This window comes from Acanthochromis polyacanthus, chromosome 8 (assembly GCF_021347895.1).
Source record: "Acanthochromis polyacanthus isolate Apoly-LR-REF ecotype Palm Island chromosome 8, KAUST_Apoly_ChrSc, whole genome shotgun sequence".
NCBI lineage: Eukaryota > Metazoa > Chordata > Actinopteri > Pomacentridae > Acanthochromis > Acanthochromis polyacanthus.
In genome coordinates this window covers 34,638,162-34,653,414 of record NC_067120.1, presented here as the reverse complement: position 1 = coordinate 34,653,414, position 15,253 = coordinate 34,638,162, and the positions used below count along the sequence as shown (strand labels likewise).

At 39.6% G+C, this 15,253-nt stretch overlaps 1 protein-coding gene and 1 long non-coding RNA gene across 2 annotated transcripts in view; one reads left to right on the top strand and one right to left on the bottom strand.

The window, feature by feature from the left end:
• zcchc14 (zinc finger, CCHC domain containing 14) overlaps positions 1 to 6,781 on the top strand; it is a 45,405-nt gene extending 38,624 nt beyond the window's left edge. The window contains exons 11-14 of the mRNA XM_051951449.1: positions 1,240 to 1,337; positions 1,446 to 1,592; positions 2,452 to 3,603; positions 3,919 to 6,781. Coding sequence (XP_051807409.1) covers positions 1,240 to 1,337; positions 1,446 to 1,592; positions 2,452 to 3,603; positions 3,919 to 3,974 — 1,453 coding nt within the window. The 3' untranslated portion in view covers positions 3,975 to 6,781. The remainder of the gene's footprint in view (positions 1 to 1,239; positions 1,338 to 1,445; positions 1,593 to 2,451; positions 3,604 to 3,918) is intronic.
• Positions 6,782 to 7,999: 1,218 nt separating this feature from the next.
• Positions 8,000 to 8,634, bottom strand: LOC127534968 (uncharacterized). Its single transcript, XR_007943607.1, has 2 exons — positions 8,421 to 8,634; positions 8,000 to 8,081 (listed from the first exon to the last, which is right to left on the bottom strand). It is a non-coding gene; the product is annotated as an uncharacterized LOC127534968 (long non-coding RNA).
• Positions 8,635 to 15,253: the final 6,619 nt, after the last annotated feature.

Genomic DNA, 15,253 nt, shown 5'->3' with positions numbered 1-15,253 from the left:
TAAGGTAGAGCAATGTAGAGTACAATAAAATAGAATAGAGAAGAATAACATAGTAGAATAGAATAGAGCTGAATAAAGTAGAATACAGCAGAACAAAATAGAGTAGAATAAAATAAAGTAGGGTACAATAAAATAGAATGGAATAGAATACAGTAGAGTAGAATAAAAGAGTAGAGTAGAGTAGAATAGAATAGAATAGAATAGAACAGAATAGAGCTGAATAAAGTAGAATAGAGCAGAATAAAATAGAGCAGAATAAATTAGAGTAGAGTAGAACAACTTCATGGATCCTCAAGGATAAATTCTCTTCTTACAGCAGCAACTAAAAAGAGTAAATAGTAACAAGTAAAAAAGAAATAATAAAAACACACTGAAGCACAAAATGCACAATAAAATGTAAAATATACTGTAATTTAAAACAATGTGCTGAAGTGAAAAAGCACCACAAAGTGTTAAATACTAACGAAGAAAATATGGAATGAATGAGGAAATGAAAGTCATGTAATCCACTGATTCTCAACCTTTTTTCAGTGACGTGCCCCCTGTGTACTATTTTTTCATTCAAGTACCCCTCAAAGCATTTTTGGCTGACAAAATGAGACCGGCATAAAATACAGCACGACCTCATCGGTTTCTGATATTTTAAATTTTATATCAATGCTAATTTCTAGTGGTCTTTCTTCAACTACTTGGAGAAAAAGAACTAAAAACTTGTTGAAAAATAGATAATTGATTCAACTGTAAATAAAGATTTCTACACAGAAATAATCATAAACGTAAAGTGTCCTCTTACACACGTGGACAAAATCATTGGTACCCTTCAGTTAATGAAAGAAAAACCCACAATGGTCACAGAAATCATTTGAATCTGACAAAAGTTAAAAAAAAACAACTATGAAAATTATCCAGTGAAAATCAGACATTGCTTTTGAACCGTGGTTCAATAGAATGTTAAAAAATAAACTCTTCCATAAACTGGTTTTATGGTAATAAAATGGAATGGCCTACTTGATATGAATTTCAGATCATGAACATTCATTTGTATTTTGTTGAAGAATTATTGAATACATATATTTTATGAAGGATTTTTGAATTGTTACCTTCAAGTACCCCCAGGAGTACTCATACCCCCATTTGAGAACCGCTGGTGTAATCAACATGTGAAGCGAGTTTGTCTGAGCTCCTACAAATACATGAGACCAATCAAACGTGTGTTACTTTGGTGTTTTGTTTCCTCAGCAGGGAGATGAAGATGGAGAAACGTTTGTGTGGCGGCATCGCCAGGGTGACGCCTTCCAGCCACATGGGACCTTCAGCTCACCAAAGCTCCGCTGCAGGTAGAAAAACTGAAATGATTTAACAGAAGAACTAATCGTCATGGTCAAATCTCTGGGTTTAAAAAGAGTTCAAGTGTCTGAATGAAGTGCTGAATTGTTCTGCTGCAGAGCTTCGGGTAGAGGTGGACGGAGCGTCGCACCATCATCCCGTCTCCACTGACAGCAGCTCGTCGTCGGGTTATTCCAGCTCCTCCTGCTCCCCTCGAATGCCTCACTGCTGCGACGCCTTCGACAGAAGCAGAGACCTTCACAGACGTGAGTTTAATCGCAGATATTTTACTATTTACAGTTTCAGATTTAGTTTTTTTTTCTCAACAGATGCAAAAGTCACACATGATTAGTTGAAGGACTGTTGGAAAGTTGAAAATCCAATGTTTACCTTTTCTTTTACAGTTGCAGTCGGTTTATTTTTGCAGGTTTTTTTCATTGATAGATGTAGAATGAAGCAGTTTTAAGCTCAGATTGAATGATTTTTTTCCAAACAAAAGGGGAAATTACTCATGATTAGTTTAAGTACTGTTGGAAAATTGAAAATTCAATCATTCCTGTTGCTTTTAAAGTTGCACCTGTATTATTTATGGCAGTTTTGTCACTGAGACCTGTAGACTAAAGTAGTTTTAAGTTTAGATTTGCTCATTTTTCCCAATGACAATTAAAGTTACAGATGATTAGATCAAAGGCTGTTGGAAAGTTGATAATCCAATGATTCCTGATGTTTTTGCACTTGAAGTTGTGTCATTTTTGGCAGACTCTTTCATTGAGATTAAGAACAAAATGATCTGAAGGTTATATTTTGTGATTTCCCCCCAAAAAAGCAAAAGTCACTTAGTTCAACATTAGTTCAATGACTGTTGGAAAATTGCTTTTGCTTTTCAGGTTGCAACTGGATTATTTGTGGCAGTTTTGTCATTAAGACTTGTCGACGAAAGTGGTTTTAAGCTCAGATTTGCTCATTTCTTAAATGTTTTTACAGTTTCTGGCTCTGATAAATGGTGTAATTTAAATGTTTTTTTAACGATCAGAGGCCTTCAGACCGGCCAGTTTGAATGATTTGAACAGATTTTCACATTAACACCGTAAATTTGTTCTTCAGCAGCCTGGTTCTGTGTTCCAGGAGGTCCAGATGCAGCAGTAGGTCCAGAGAAGGACCGGTCCTGCCTCTTCATCCTGAACTCCAGCTGCTCCAGTCGACCCACCGCCCAGGTTCTTCCCGTCCAGACCGACCCGGCTCCTCCCCTGCCTCCCCCCTGCTCCTCCCACCTCCCGTTCGGCCTCCCCCAGCCCCCCTACCAGCCCAGCTACCCCCAGACGCTCCTCTCTCCGGTTTCCAACCCGGCCCGCATCCTTACCTCGCCGCGTAAGCCCCGCCCCCCTCCGCTGTGCTCAGAGGACCGGACTAAGCCGCTGGGTTCGGGGCTCCCTGCGCCTGGACCGGGCTTCGGTTCTGGGCTGGGGGTGGGGGTGGGGGTGAGGCTGGAGAACGTGTTCCCGGCGGTTCTGGACGGGTCCTCGGGGCTGCAGGACTCGGGCCGCGGTGGTTCTGGCGATACCGGGGGTCTGATGGTGGAGACCAGCTCGGCTCTGACCTCCACCTCCAACAGCCTCCATCACGTCTCCCACCCGCCGCTCCACTTCCACCTCTCCTCCTCCTCCTCCCCCTCTCCATCCGGGTACTACTCCCACCCTCCTCTTCCCTCCTCATCCTCGGGCTCCTGCACCTCCTCCAAGTCTCACGTCTCCATGGCAACAGCCAGCAGCGTTCCCGTGGCGGCGGTCCCCGGCAACACCTACTACCCTCCTCAGCCCATCTCCAGCCCGTCGCCCTCCTCGGCCTCCTCCTCCTCCTCGCTGGATCAGAGTTCGGGTCACGGCCCGTCCATGTGCGTGTGCAGCTCCTGTGGTTGCCGTGGTAACTGCGGCGCCTACGGAGCGTTGCCGGGATACGCGGCGGCCGGATACCTGCAGCCGTTCTCGGCCGGACCCTCCCTCTTCACGCTGGGCCCCCTGCTCCACCTCAGCCCCCTCATCTCGTCCAGCGCCGCCTCCGGAGCCACGCCCTTCTCCTACCCCATGATGGTGCCGCCGCCGCTCTACCGCCACAGCCCCGTGTCACACGACCAGCAGCAGGGCTTCGGGTTCTACCAGCCGCACGGCATCATGGGAAGCCAGAAACGGGCGGCGGGGCACCTGTCGTGTTACAACTGCGGCGCCAACGGACACCGAGCCGAGGACTGTAAGCAGCCGCCGATGGACTCAGCACAGCAAGGTGAGCTAACGAGGTTCAAAATCAACTAAAGTTCTAATTAAAAGATTCATACATGTTTACATCCAGCTGGGTGCTTACCCCGTCTTTAAATCACATCTTAGAATAGAATAGAAAGCCTTCATTGTCATGATACAAAGTTTGACGAAATTTAAATTTTGTTGTACTTTTTGTTTAATAACAATGATAATAATAATAACAATAGTAATGATTGTTATTATTGTTGTTATTATTATTACATATTTTGTTCATTTCACACGGAGCCCTTACCGGCTCCATGATTCTTCCATTTAAAAGTGTTTTTCTGCTGTTTCTCAGGAACTTTCCGGCTGAAGTTCACTCCTCACTCTGACAGTAAGGACTCAGTGGATTAACAGGTGAGGATCTGAACTGCCGACACAACCGTACCTCACGAAGACGAGCTGCTTAAAAGACTCCAGACCTGAACGCACAGACGCTTTTCTGATTCTTTCACCAAGACGTGAAGATGAGAGGAGGACGCAGAAGAAACGGTGTGTTTCTCTCAGATCTCCTCAGCTACAAACACGAGCTGCAAGAGAAGCTGAACTTTATTAAACTCTGCTTCAACCTACACCGTTGTTTAACCGCAAAATCGCAACAACAGCAGCAGCTCACCTGCCAAACAGCGGAGCTTTTCTAGCAGCCTGGAGGATTCAAACCAAAGGCTCGTCAAAAGAACTTTAGTCAAGTGTATTTTTCACTTGTTCAAGTCAAATCGTGCACTTACTGCAGCCCGTATTGTGGCTGCTTTAGATACACAACACACACACAGTTACAGGTTTGGTTCAGTGTTTTCTCTACTTGGTTTAGTTTTACTGAAGTTTCGTGGCACTTCAGTCGGTTTTCTTCTGTATGTGGTCAGATCAGGATTCAGCTCGTTGCTTATAATGGTTGATTTGTCCTCAGTAAGAGTCACTTTAATCTTCTCATTTTAAAAATCAATGTAGATCCACACTGACAGAGCATTCAGTGTTTACTGGTCAACAGTTTAAAACAAGCAGTAGGAAAGTCCATTATGCCAGATTTATGGTAAATAAATGTTTACATTTTTACTGTCAGCTCCCATAATGATCATGTCCAGGTGCTGGAAAGAACAAAAACAACCTGAATATAAGTATGTGTCAAATATGCTGCTGTTACGCCTGATGCTCATCAACAGTATATTAATTTGCAGTGAATTTATTCCGTTTCATTCTGATATGAACCTTTAATTAAACTCCTATGCACCTGTTTGTATACAGGTGAGCAAACGGCACCTTTTTTTGCACAAAGTTGCAAAGTCACGCACACCTTTTCTCAGCTACAGTTAAATAGGAAAATCTTCAGCAGCCACTCACAAATCAAGGAATTCAGTCTATAAATAAACACTTGCCTTATGGAAGAAGCATTTTAAATGGAACCGGAGAAGAAAGCTGCACCGGCCTTCTTCTTCTTCTTCTTCTTCTTCTTCTTCTTCTTCTTCTTCTTTGTTGTTTTCCTCCACCAGTGCCTGAGGATGAACCATCGACTGTATAGGAAACATGGGCAACATGTTGTGCCCATAAATATATATATTTATATAAAGAAAAGATGGCTGGTGTAAAAAGTGAAGCCAGCAGTGAAGTGCCTTAAACCTGTATTCTCTATAACAGCCAGCAGGAGGCGACTCCTCCGGCTGTAAAAGATTCTATAGAAGCCTATGAGAAAATGACCCGATTTCCCACTTGATTTGTTACCTTACTGAACATTTTCCTAATCATTTTGTGGTTTCAAGTGCTAGTTTTAAGACTCAGTCTATACGGAATGATGTTAATTTTGTAAATTATGACAAAATATTTTTAAAAACAGTGTTGTCCAGAGCTCAAAGACATCCAGTTTGCTGTCATAGAGGAATAAAAAAACAACAAAAAATATTCAAATTTGAGAAGCCAGAATCAGAAAAAATACTAATTGTTGCCCCAAAGACTATTATATATTATATAGCATTAAAAAAAACAGCACAACCAGTCTATGGGGAGACAAAGAGTTGATATGTAGCTTGAAAATACTAAATGTAGAGCGAGCATTGGAGATGGTACATAAAGATATGTGGCTCTTGGGTTACTTGAAGTTCAAGTGTTGACCTGGATACCACGTCTACACACACTCATTTCCACAATATTTGGGTTTTATACAGTGGAGGAAGTGTGGATCCATCTTTATACGCCGTTTTTGGTGGTTTTTTTCTACCTCTGAGCCAACCTGAGAGCAAAACGGCGTTCCCCTACAACAGGACAATCCGTTAGACTGAATTATTTCCAGAGCGTTCAGTGTCTGCAGTTTACATCAGGGTGGATAAACATTTCAAAGTGCCAATTATCTCCTCGTTCTGTCTGGTCTTTGGTTTTCATGCTTCAGTGGGGGATGTTGTCGCTCCAGCAGAGATGGAGCTGCCTATTTTTGTAATCCATGTGTCTTTCTGCAAACGTTAGCGGGTGGTCGTAGAGTTTAAAGAGTTAGAGGAATTGAGAGGAAGTGTTTGTGAGTGTGTTGGAGTCTCTGGCGGTGGGCGAGTTGCTGGGCAGGACCCGAACAGACATGAGGACAGCTGGTCCTTCACATGAAACTCTATCTGTGCCCCTGGAGGGTGCAGCACTGGGACACGGGGCGCTTATTTAAAATGGAAAATACTGAACTTTAATAGTATGTGTAACAGCTTCTATCTGCAATGTGCTTTTGTATTGTAATAAAAACATCTTTGGGGTTTTGTGTTTGGGGCTCAGAATCAGTTATTCAGCTGAATGTTAATTCAAATTTCTGCAGCGCAACTGTCTCAGTCGACATGGTGTTTTTTCAATTGTTGCCTTGGATTTTCTTTTTTTTTTAAATAGCTTTTACCAAAGAACAGGCTTCTATGTTTGGACACATGGTTCCACTTTTGTAGGTTTTATTTAGTTTTTGTGACTCTTTGAGCAGCAGAACGTGACAAAGTGACGCTCCAGCATGCATGTCGCTTCATCTCTGGTTAAGTGTGTTTTTCAGATATTTGTGTGCAAATGTTTGAATACCGTTTATAATTACCCAGTTCATTTGTAACAGGTTGGATTTTATATTTCTTATTGTGTTTTAAGACTTGACTGTTCTGATGTTTGAGGGATAAACATGTTTAAAGTAATAAAATATTTTCTGATTCAGCCTTTCATCATGTTTCATCTCCACATTGTTTGTTTAGTTCATGTGTACGATTAACCAAAAATCCTTGAGTTTATTCATTAATAATATGTGCAAAACTAAGGCAATAATTGTCTTTAAAAAGTCTTGAAGGTTGTCTTTAAAAGACCATAAAATGTATAATCTAATCTGTATTTGATTTAGCTTTTTGCATGTGAATAGTAAGACATTTATGAAATTTACTAATTTTTATAATTCAATAATAAACAAATGCAAAATGTGACAAGAACGTCATAGTTTAGTATGTCGTCCAAAACGTTGTGAAAACATCATAGTTAGGGTTAGGACCCTATTGAAACCCTAGGGTTTCTTCTTCTTCTTCTTCTTCACCCTTTTCCCGTCTTTTGAATGCATTTTTGGCAGTTTTATCATACCCCACAACGCATGAAACTTTGCGTGCACATCAGGACTGGTGGATGGAAGGAAATGCTCTATGACTAGCCTGAACATGCTCCAATCTGCCTGAAATTTTACATGTGTGATCAGAGTCCAACCTTCATCACATTCTCAGTTCGACATGCACTCTCGGTCGAAACGCCACCTGGTGGACATGCATGGACTCGCCGACCAGCAAGGATGCGAGAACCCGTCCAACACTGCTTGCAGCTTTAATTGCTTTTTACTTTTTCACTCCATTGAGAGGCTTCTATCTGTTTCAGGAGCCCGGCCAGATGGTTTATCTGCCCTGGCTCATGGCAGCAGTGTCGCTAATGGACTGGAGAGTAAAATAACAACAGCAAGCTTTGACCACTGATGGCCTCCGACTGGAGCGGCAGCATCTGATCAAGTCAAACGTCGATGGCTCTCAGTTCGCTCACGACAGATTTTTAGATCGTGTCGTTGGAACTGTTCTGGAAATCTGGATGACTGCTGAGCTGATGCACTGAATGGGTCAAGTCTCGGTATAATCCATACCTGCAGCGTAAATCTGTGCAAGATTTCTATGTTTTTTGAATGAGGAAACCAACCAGTTTTACACTTTTGTATAAACCACATTCACAGAAAGCATCTTGTCACCCGACTGAATATTTCTTTGGTGAAAACAAAAGTATTATTCGCCCACATTTACACAGCATGCATACAAACGCAGCACTTGGGGGGGAAATGCAGAATGTGTTAGTCATTGTACTGTTCTCTCTACGTGTTATATACAACTTGTATGTCAACGCAGTTAAACAGCCAGCCAAACTCGGTTTTCACGAGCCAGGAAGCGAGCGCCTTGCTCCTTTATTAGCATCTCATGGATGACAGGTGAAAACTTATGAGTGAAACTGCAATATACAAACAGAGAAGAGAAAAAGGCATTTTTAGCTTAGTTGTAAAGTTGCCTGGTTAATATAAACCGCGAGCAAGTGCTATAAACAGTCATTAAACATCAAACTACTGACTAAATGCTATGTTAACATGCTATGCAAATTGTCACGCAAGCCACCGATATGCTGATGTACTCGTTCACAAGCTAAAAAACGTGTTGACACAGTTAGACATTAGCATATATTTCCGTGATTAAAACAGAATAAACCACAATAAATGCATTTCTACAAATAAACAACAGTCAAATCAAGCATCTTATGGCCGTCCTGAACGTTAAACAATGAAGAAAAACTTACAGCCATTGCTTTCGCGGGTGTAGGAAAAAACGTAACAGGAGGAATGCTGTCACCATGTGTCTGCTTCTCTCTGCGTGTGTACATATGAGCATCTCTGTCCCACAATGCAAAGCAGATCCTTTTTAACCTTTCACAGTAAAACACCGATGAAATACTTCCAACTTGATCTTTCACAATAAAATTCTGATGAAATACTTTTAACTTGCTTTTTAAACTGTATTTTATTTAACTAGAAATGATGAATTGTCATCTGCGGGCAGAACAGTCATAATTCTGCTTATCTCACATGTGTGACCGATCACATTTTAGTATATAAACTTGCCCATTACCACCTCTGTAAGTTATATGCAACATCAGAATGTGCTGAACCTGGAGCCGGCCAGCTGCTCGTATTGATCAAACAGCCCACTTCTCTTTATGACACCAAGCAAATAGTCAGAAATGCTATTTCTTTCTAATAGTGTGGACGTTACAATCAGATTCATGCTGGCATAAACTATTACATTTCATCTTTATCACATCCAGCGATCACTTCTTTTTCACGGGCCTGGTTTATAACGGCCGGACAGCTTGTTGCATAATGAAATTCAAAGCACTCTATCGACCAGGGAGATCTCGCACTCCGTTTACTTATATTTACATATATTTTGTTTTCCCACTACAGGCAAACAGGCACGATGAATGCATGGCCCTGCTGGGACACAGAGCTGGTCTGAGATCAGGTAACTTCCAGGCTCTACTGTAAAGTCTGGAGAGGGAACATTTTATTCCGTTTTATCTCAACGTGACAAATAAAGGCTCATTTCTTTAGAATACAATCTGCAGATGGCAAGAATGTGTTAATTTCTTTGCAAAATAAGGTGTTAAAACATGCAAAGTCACGTTTTGTTCCAGCCACAGCTTAGGCTGTGAGCTGTGACAGGGCTCTCTCCTCCCTCGGCCTTGCTCTCTCTTTGCAGGTGTGCGCTGTGCTGATGAGGAGTCCAGGTGTGTGTCATCTGTCATCAGCAGATCATGTGCAGGTGGAGGCCGGCTAATCAGGTCCTGGCGTCCTATAAGAACCGTCGTCAGTCGTTGTTTGATGCCGGGTTGTCTTTGTCCCTCCATGCTGACCTCTGCTTGCTTTTGGTTACCTGAGTCCTCTGGCTCCTTGGTCTGCTCCTGGTTCTCTGTGGATTCTACCTGGGTCAAGGAAAATCATCTGTTGTCTCCCTAGGTTAGCATAGCGGCTGTATTAGCTCCCTATAGTCAAGAGCAGTTTGGGTTGAGCTTTTGGGTTTTAGTGCAGAGTTCTGGTTGCTTAGTTTTTGTTAGGTAGATTTCCCTTGTTATTTTGTTCTCCTGCCTTGGTGTTACCAACAGTGGGTTAACCTTAGCTTTTGGGTTTGTTTTGTTATTAGTCTTCCCTACCTCTAGAGGCTCCTCCTGGTTCTGTGAATAAATTTGTTCTTGTTGCAAATGTCTACTTGTTCATTTCCTGCATCTAAGATTCTGGTACCCGCTGTAACATGTTTGAAGTTTTAAACTGTGTGTGTGTGTGTGTGTGTGTGTGTGTGTGTGTGTGTGTGTGTGTGTGTGTGTGTGTGTGTGTGTGTGTGTGTGTGTGTGTGTGTGTGTGTGTGTGTGTGTGTGTGTGTGTTAGTTATAATTAAATTCAAATATTGAAAATTATTGAATTAAATTTAAATTTTACCTGGAATGATTTTTCAGAGCCAGCAGGTGTCGGTATGGAGGGGCACAGCCTGTGGAGAGATAGAGAGGGACCTTTGGACTGTTCAGAAAGGAAAACAGGGAACCCATTGGTAGTTTCAGTTTATGGTGCAGCTGTGGTGTGTTTTGGGCTTTAAAAGGTGAACAGGAAGCGCCTCCTAACATCTCATATCCACCTGTCCAGATAGCTCAACTGGTTAAGAAGGTGATTAGTAAATAGAACTGTGTCAGAGATGCAGGTTCAATTCCAGCTCATGATCCTTTACTGCATGGGTTTCCTGTTTATTATGTCATCCAAAATGTGACAAAAACATCATAGTTTAGCATGTCGTCCAAAATGTGACAAAAACATCATAGTTTAGCATGTCGTCCAAAATGTGTAAAAAACATCATAGTTTAGCATGTCGTCCAAAATGTGTAAAAAAACATCATAGTTTAGTATGTCGTCCAAAATGTGACAGAAACGTCATAGTTTAGTTTGTCGTCCAAAAATTGACAAAAACATTATCGTTTAGTATGTCGTCCAAAATGCGACAAAAACATCATAGTTTATTATGTCGTCCAAAATGTGACAAAAACGTCATAGTTTAGTATGTCGTCCAAAATGTGTAAAAAACATCATAGTTTAGCATGTCGTCCAAAATGTGACAAAAACATCATAGTTTAGCATGTCGTCCAAAATGTGTAAAAAGCGTCATAGTTTAGCATGTCGTCCAAAATGTGTAAAAAGCGTCATAGTTTAGCATGTCGTCCAAAATGTGTAAAAAACATCATAGTTTAGTATGTCATCCAAAATGTGTAAAAAACATCATAGTTTAGCATGTCGTCCAAAATGTGTAAAAAGCGTCATAGTTTAGCATGTCGTCCAAAATGTGTAAAAAACATCATAGTTTAGTATGTCGTCCAAAATGCGTAAAAAACATCATAGTTTGGCTTGTCATCCAAAATGTGTAAAAAACATCATAGTTTAGCATGTCGTCCAAAATGTGTAAAAAACATCATAGTTTAGCATGTCGTCCAAAATGTGTAAAAAACATCATAGTTTAGTATGTTGTCCAAAATGTGACAAAAACATTATCGTTTAGTATGTCATCCAAAATGCGACAAAAACATCATAGTTTAGTATGTCGTCCAAAATGTGTAAAAAACATCATGGTTTAGTATGTCGTCCAAAATGCGTAAAAAACATCATAGTTTAGTATGTCGTCCAAAATGTGTAAAAAACATCATGGTTTAGTATGTCGTCCAAAATGCGTAAAAAACATCATAGTTTGGCTTGTCATCCAAAATGTGTAAAAAACATCATAGTTTAGCATGTCATCCAAAATGTGACAAAAACATCATAGTTTAGCATGTCGTCCAAAATGTGTAAAAAACATCATAGTTTAGTATGTTGTCCAAAATGTGACAAAAACATTATCGTTTAGTATGTCGTCCAAAATGCGACAAAAACATCATAGTTTAGTATGTCGTCCAAAATGTGTAAAAACATTATCGTTTAGTATGTCGTCCAAAATGTGACAAAAACGTCATAGTTTATTATGTCATCCAAAATGTGTAAAAAACATCATAGTTTAGCATGTCGTCCAAAATGTGACAAAAACATCATAGTTTAGCATGTCGTCCAAAATGTGTAAAAAGCGTCATAGTTTAGCATGTCGTCCAAAATGTGTAAAAAGCGTCATAGTTTAGCATGTCGTCCAAAATGTGTAAAAAACATCATAGTTTAGCATGTCGTCCAAAATGTGACAAAAACATCATAGTTTAGCATGTCGTCCAAAATGTGTAAAAAACATCATAGTTTAGTATGTCGTCCAAAATGCGTAAAAAACATCATAGTTTGGCTTGTCATCCAAAATGTGTAAAAAACATCATAGTTTAGCATGTCGTCCAAAATGTGTAAAAAACATCATAGTTTAGCATGTCGTCCAAAATGTGTAAAAAACATCATAGTTTAGTATGTTGTCCAAAATGTGACAAAAACATTATCGTTTAGTATGTCGTCCAAAATGCGACAAAAACGTCATAGTTTAGTATGTCGTCCAAAATGTGTAAAAAACATCATGGTTTAGTATGTCGTCCAAAATGCGTAAAAAACATCATAGTTTGGCTTGTCATCCAAAATGTGTAAAAAACATCATAGTTTAGCATGTCATCCAAAATGTGACAAAAACATCATAGTTTAGCATGTCGTCCAAAATGTGTAAAAAACATCATAGTTTAGTATGTTGTCCAAAATGTGACAAAAACATTATCGTTTAGTATGTCGTCCAAAATGCGACAAAAACATCATAGTTTAGTATGTCGTCCAAAATGTGTAAAAACATTATCGTTTAGTATGTCGTCCAAAATGCGACAAAAACATCATAGTTTAGTATATCGTCCAAAATGTGTAAAAACATTATCGTTTAGTATGTCGTCCAAAATGCGACAAAAACATCATAGTTTAGTATGTCGTCCAAAATGTGTAAAAACATTATCGTTTAGTATGTCGTCCAAAATGCGACAAAAACATCATAGTTTAGTATGTCGTCCAAAATGTGTAAAAACATTATCGTTTAGTATGTTGTCCAAAATGTCACTAAAACATCATAGTTTAAAATGTCGTCCAAAATGTGTAAAAAAACATCATAGTTTAATATGTCGTGGGTTTTCTCAGGGTACTCCGGCTTCCTCCCACAGTCCAGAAATATGCTGAGGTTAATTGATGACTCTAAATTGCCCGTAGGTGTGAATGTGAGTGTGATTGTTTGTCTGTATATGTAGCCCTGCGACAGACTGGCGACCTGTCCAGGGTGTCCCCTGCCTTTGCCCGAGTCAGCTGGGATAAGCTCCAGCACCCCCATGACCCTAGTGAGGATAAAGCGGTGTATAGAGGATGGATGGATGGATAGTCTGGTCCTATGCAGTCTCGATGATGACGTTTCATGAGTACATGAGAACCAGGTACAGACAGTTACGTACTGAGAAACAGCCATAATCTTCTTGCCGCAAAGGTCCAAAGCTGCTCGTCTTCTCCTCCGGCATCAGGAAACGTCTTCAAAGCTTCTTCAAATCCAAACGAAATACAATCAAAACATCAAACTAACGTCATTGGTGCGTTTATGTGCAGTCGGACAATGAAGTTGCGTTCAGAGCGTCGGAAATCGGAGTATCAATAATGTAAATTTCCAACGAATTTTTTTTTTTTTGGGGGGGGAGGCACACGGAATGGCCAATCAGATCACAGGGGGGTACTGATCCACCACTGGGTACTTGTTAAAAATAAATTTCACTGACAATAAATGATTTAAAAAAATTACATTATTCCAGGTTTAATCAACTTTTCATTATATATGCTAATATTGGGTTGTGAGTTCAGTGTTATCAGGAGTGCTCATAGAGGGAAACGCCTCAGATTTATTTATATTTTCTCTAAAAGTGTGTGCTGCAGAATGTATCACAGCGTTTTCACCTGAAGAAGTATTAAAGCCTTGTTTAGTCAGAGAGCAGCTGCATTAACAGGTGCATTACTGCCAACAAAGTGATGTTTCCCTTCAGTGCTGCTTGAATCCACACTGTTGGTGTAACAGAGGTGGACTTCATGTAGATTCAGTAACCCAGTTTTAGAGCCAAATATCCTCTGTAGCCAACAGTTTGCTTACAGCTTTCTGACAGTTGATATTCACCTTTTATGGAGGGTCTCCTATTCGTGGTATTTATGTAACAGTAATGTGAGATAGAAAGGAGCCTTCTAGACACTCAGTGTTTACAAACAGATAAAAATAATAATAATAATAATAATAATAATCTATTTGTGTAGCACCCTTAAGAACAGCGTTCACAAGGCACTTTGACAGTCAAAACATACAACACAATCAAGCAAGACATAAGGAGACAAGGCAGAGTAGTCAATAAAATAAATAGTAAAAATTATAGTAAGTTAAATGAATAATTAGCTAGATTAGCACACATATAAAACAACTAGGCAGTGTAAAAATGAAAGAATAAGATAGAAGGTTAAAGTTAGAAATGAAAAAACTAAAAATTAGAGAATTAAATAATTTAAAATGACATCACACCAAAGAGCCAGGCAGCTAAAATTAAAACAAAACACGAGAGAACATATAAAATAAACAGGACATAATACAGAATAGAACATTAAAATGAATTAAAGCTAAAATGAAACTTCAGCAGATAATTGCCCCTATAATACATTTAAGTCTCTGCCATGATGCCCTATTTCATATTTTGTCTATTATCACCACAGACTGTATACAAAAGAGAGATGCAGCCTCTGGCTTTAAAATTAAACCAACACAGAAGTCTCCTAAACCTGCATTCTTTCTAACAGCCAGCAGGGGGCAACTCCATTGGTTAAAGAATAAATTAAATTGTATAGAAGTCTATGAGAAGATGCCACTACTTCTCACGTCTTTTATTACCTTAGTAAACATTTTCTAATAAGTTTATGGACTTATTCACTGCTTCCAAGCCTCCTTTGACACAGCATGAGGTTTGTTTTGTAAATTATGCTCCCATTTAGAGTGAGGCTGCAAAATTAATCAAATATTAATCAGGATTATGATTTCGACTGACTGATTTTGGCTTCACAGTTAAAAGAACATGACAGACTTAAATACTGATACCTAAAATGCTCTAAAATCAATGAATAATTATGATAAATGGGTGAATAGTGATTCAAAATAATTGTGCAGTCCTGCTCAATTGTCTAGTGAAATATTTTGTGCCACAGAAATTATGTTATTGACCAAAAAACAGGAACTGTCAGCAGTGTATTGTAACCTTATTTGTATCACCCTTTGCAATTTATTCTACTTATCTGGTTTTTTAAAAATCCTGTGATTTTTCATATTGCAGATGTTTTTTTTCCCCCAGAACTATGCAGCCCTTTCAAAGCCCAAAATGGCAAATTTGCACCTTCAAAACTGTTATATCCTGTTTGAGGGAACATTGGTAGATTGTATTGTCAGTAAACAGATGTTTGGTAGTATCTGTGGCATTTTTGGCACAATTATATTAATGTTTTGCCTCCAGAAGATGCACTAAATTCAGGTAAAATTTATATTTAGTCTTTATTTGATGTAGAAATCAATGAAGAATTGTGATAAACGGGTGAATAG